The following is a 3670-nucleotide window of genomic DNA, read 5'->3' as shown; positions in this document are numbered from 1 at the left end:
TTCTTTCTTTTTCTGCCCAATCTGTAGACTGAAAAATGTTGTTGATTATTCTGTCCCTGCCCCAAGTCTCTGAAGTACCACATCAACACAAACTGCTTATTTTAAATTATCTTCCGAAGAGCCCAAATTGTTTCTAAAATACAACTTGTTATTATGCTTTATTTTCCCTGTGGTTTACTTGAATATTCAGTTTTTAAAGAAAAGCCTTCGAACAATTGTTTGATAGTCAAATGGCTTATATTTTGAAAAATAGGCTTTTCTTGTTTCTGTGGTTTTTTTCACATTTTCTACCTATCATATTCCTATTTATTATTACTAGTTATTTTTGAGACAAGGACTCATTATGTAGCCCTGGCTGGCTTGGAACTCACAGAGATAGGCCTGCCTCAGCCTCCCAAGTGCTAGAGTTAGAGGTGTGTACCACCAGACCTGGCTTCCTACTTAACATTCAGCTCAAAAGACTCTTTCTTATGAAGTTTGTCACCTTTACTGAATCCTGTCACTTTTTTGTTTATGCTTTATAATTTGATTTGCATTTTAAATGACTTACATATTGTTTTCTAAATAGTGTATGTTTGGAGGTAAGGATTTATGTATTATGTATTTATGTATACACACACTTGACATAGTTACAATAATTAATACTAAATGAACGTTTACTACATTGAGTCTTTTTCCTGGAAGACAGTGCATAGTGTATTGTTTATGGTTTTGAGGCATACAGTGTTGGAAAGACATGGACTAACAGCCTGGCATATCAACTATTTATAACATACTCTTGAATCTTTAGTGCATTGCTAGAAGGTTCTCTTGCCCATTACTCTCATCCTTTATGAAACCTGCTACCGCCCCCATTATTCTTTCCATCAGCTTTGGGAGACCCAAACATGGCAAACCTGGAAGAAAGCTTCCCCCGAGGGGGCACAAGAAAAAGCCACAAAGCAGAGAAACCTTCCCAGCAGGCAGCTGAACCAGACAACTTATTTGATGTAAGTGGTATGCTGCTTTGGAGAGACCTGAAACTTTCTAGCATCTTTGGGAAGATTGAGCCTCATTTGCAGCAGATATTTTTCCAGTTTGTTTCTCTTTGATGTCACTTTTAGAAATTGAACTTGTTAGAGAGTCTCTACCACCTCAGGCTTCTTTTGAAACATGACATTTAGTATTTAACGTTGAAATGCTTTTATGACTCATCCTTAAGGAGTCGGTGCCAGTGATTAAGGATGGAAAAAGGTATTTGATACTGGATTTTGTTTTGTTATGGTTCTGGGGATCGAATCTAGGACCTTGCGTATGATGGGCAAGTTGTCTACTCCTGAGCTCCTTTGCCCCAGTTCTGATCATTGTGCATTTATTTAAAAGGAGTGTAGTAAGTAGAGTTTACATTAGAATTCCATCTCAGAGTGCTTTGTGCTCTAGATGCTAGAGAGAAGGAAACCACCATTTGGGTATGTAGTCTTGGGTTGCTATTACAGAATCTCTCTGTGTATTTTCGAGTAGAAGTCATGGTTTCATGCTGAGGACTGAGGTTCAGGGAATTATGTATTTTGTTGAAACCAAACCAAGAGCTTTAGAGTTTGACCTGAGCCTCTGGACTCATTTGCACTGGGACACAGCTTCTCAAGTTGGGGACATCGGTATCCACCCGCTGACCAGGGGAAGAATGCAGGACAGGAGAGACATTGGGAAGATGGAGGAGGCTTCTCAGACCCTGGGCAAGGGGAACGTTGGTGCCTGGATACTCGGCTTGGGACAGGGGCAGAAATTAAGACAACAAAGGGGAGTGGCCTGGGGAAGTAAAATAACAGAGCAAGCCAGCAGGCCCCCAACCGTGTGGTGACGGTTAAGATCTCTGCTTCTTACCCTTTTGCATCTTTTTTTTTTTTTTTTTAAGATTTATTTATTTATTTTGTATACAGCATGTATGACCAGAAGAGGGCATCAGATCTCATTACAGATGGTTGTGAGCCACCATGTGGTTGCTAGGAATTGAACTTGGAACCTCTGGAAGACCAGTCAGTGCTCTTAACCTCTGAGCCATCTCTCCAGCTCCCCCTTTTGCATCTTAATGGGTCTTTTTCCCCCTTAGATTTCCACAGAAGAAGAATCCACTAAAAGGAAGAAGAGCCAGAAAGGGCCTGCAAAAACAAAGAAACTGAAAACCGAAAAGAGAGAAGCCAACAAATCTGGGAGAGAGAAATTTGAAATCCTCAGTGTTGGGGTTCGGAACATTTGTTTTTAACATTCTCCTTGTTTAAATTTGTGCGCTTGTTCCTCTTTCCTTCATTCTTTGCTTGTATACATATGTGCACACAATTATGTGTTTTCTGTATGTATCTGTAGAGATGTGTACAAATTATGAGAAATGAACTTCTTATTTCCTTAGGTTGCTAACCAGTGCCTGGTGCCTTTTTTCTATTTTTTTCGTTTTTTTGGTTGGTTTTTTTTTTTCATTTTTTCGAGAGAGAGTTTCTCTGTGTAGCTTTGGAGCCTGTCCTGGAACTCACCTTGTAGACAAGGCTGGCCTCAAACTCATAGAGATCCGCCTGCCTCTGCCTCCCGAGTGCTGGGATTTAAAAGTGTGCACCAATACCATCCGGCTTTTATTTGGGGTTTTTTGAGATAAGGCTTTATGTTGCCCAGGCTCTCTATGTAGCCAAGGATCTCCACTTCCCACATACAGGGATTTCAGGTCTGTGCTGCTGTGTGTTGACAGCCTGCCTCCCGTCTGTCCCCCATCCCCACTCTCTGTCTCCCTGAGTTTGAGCTTCAGCATCACATAAACCAGATGTCGTGAGCATGCTTGTCATCCTAGCACTTAGGAGCTGGGGTTAGGAGGCTCAGCTTAGAGTCATCCTTAGCTGTGACTGCCAGGCTATTCTGAGATACACAAGACCCTATCTCACGAGATCGCAAATCATGGAAATGATTAAAGATATGTCTGGCTTGCTTATATTTTAGTAGAAGTTAGAACTGGAAATCGGATCACACTATGTAACCCTTGGCTAGCCTGGAATTCATTATGCAGACCAAGCTGACATACTAAAAGAGATCTTCCTGTCTCTGTCTCCTGAGTACTAGGATTAAAGGTGTGCCCAACCATACCTGGCCTCTGCTCATTCATTTTGTAGATGTAAAATTACCTCAGGTAAATAGTGTGGTTTTACAGTTGTTAAAATTATGTTATTCCCCACTTCCACCCTCCAGTATATGTTCACTTTAAACTAGGAAAATAGTCAAATTATTCTGAGGGTAGTTCATCAGCCTGCAGAAATATTTTGTTTTCCATTACGTTATTTTTAAAAAGTTGTTTAACTTGGTGATACTTTAGAAAACTAGAGATTTCATGTAAAAATGATTCTGGTAGGGGACACGCACACTCCTGGCTGCCATTGCTTCAGTGGTCTGTTTCCTTCACCATGCTGTCTTCCAGGTATTTGGAATGAGGGTTGCTAGAGTCTGGTAGAGTGTGAAGTCTCCTCCAGCAGTCCAGCACTGTAACCCTGTTTCTGATCAAGACTTTTCATGGTGTTCAGGCAGATAGCTATGCCTGGATCTGTACATTGCATGAATTTTCCTTTCATTTCTAAAATTCCTCTAGTATTGGTGTTGGGACAAAAAGCCAAAGTCCCCCTAACTGCCATCATTGTTGTCTGTCTCACTGTATATA

General features: G+C 40.9%; 1 protein-coding gene across 1 annotated transcript in view; it reads left to right on the top strand.

The window, feature by feature from the left end:
• Pdcd11 (programmed cell death 11) overlaps positions 1–3670 on the top strand; it is a 45499-nt gene that overhangs the window by 1088 nt on the left and 40741 nt on the right. The window contains exons 2-3 of the mRNA XM_059256854.1: positions 871–989; positions 2090–2221. Coding sequence (XP_059112837.1) covers positions 888–989; positions 2090–2221 — 234 coding nt within the window. The 5' untranslated portion in view covers positions 871–887. The remainder of the gene's footprint in view (positions 1–870; positions 990–2089; positions 2222–3670) is intronic.

This window comes from Peromyscus eremicus, chromosome 1, assembly GCF_949786415.1.
Source record: "Peromyscus eremicus chromosome 1, PerEre_H2_v1, whole genome shotgun sequence".
Taxonomy (NCBI): Eukaryota; Metazoa; Chordata; class Mammalia; order Rodentia; family Cricetidae; genus Peromyscus; species Peromyscus eremicus.
Note: the sequence above shows the minus strand (reverse complement) of the source record. Positions and strands in the feature narration are given on the sequence as shown.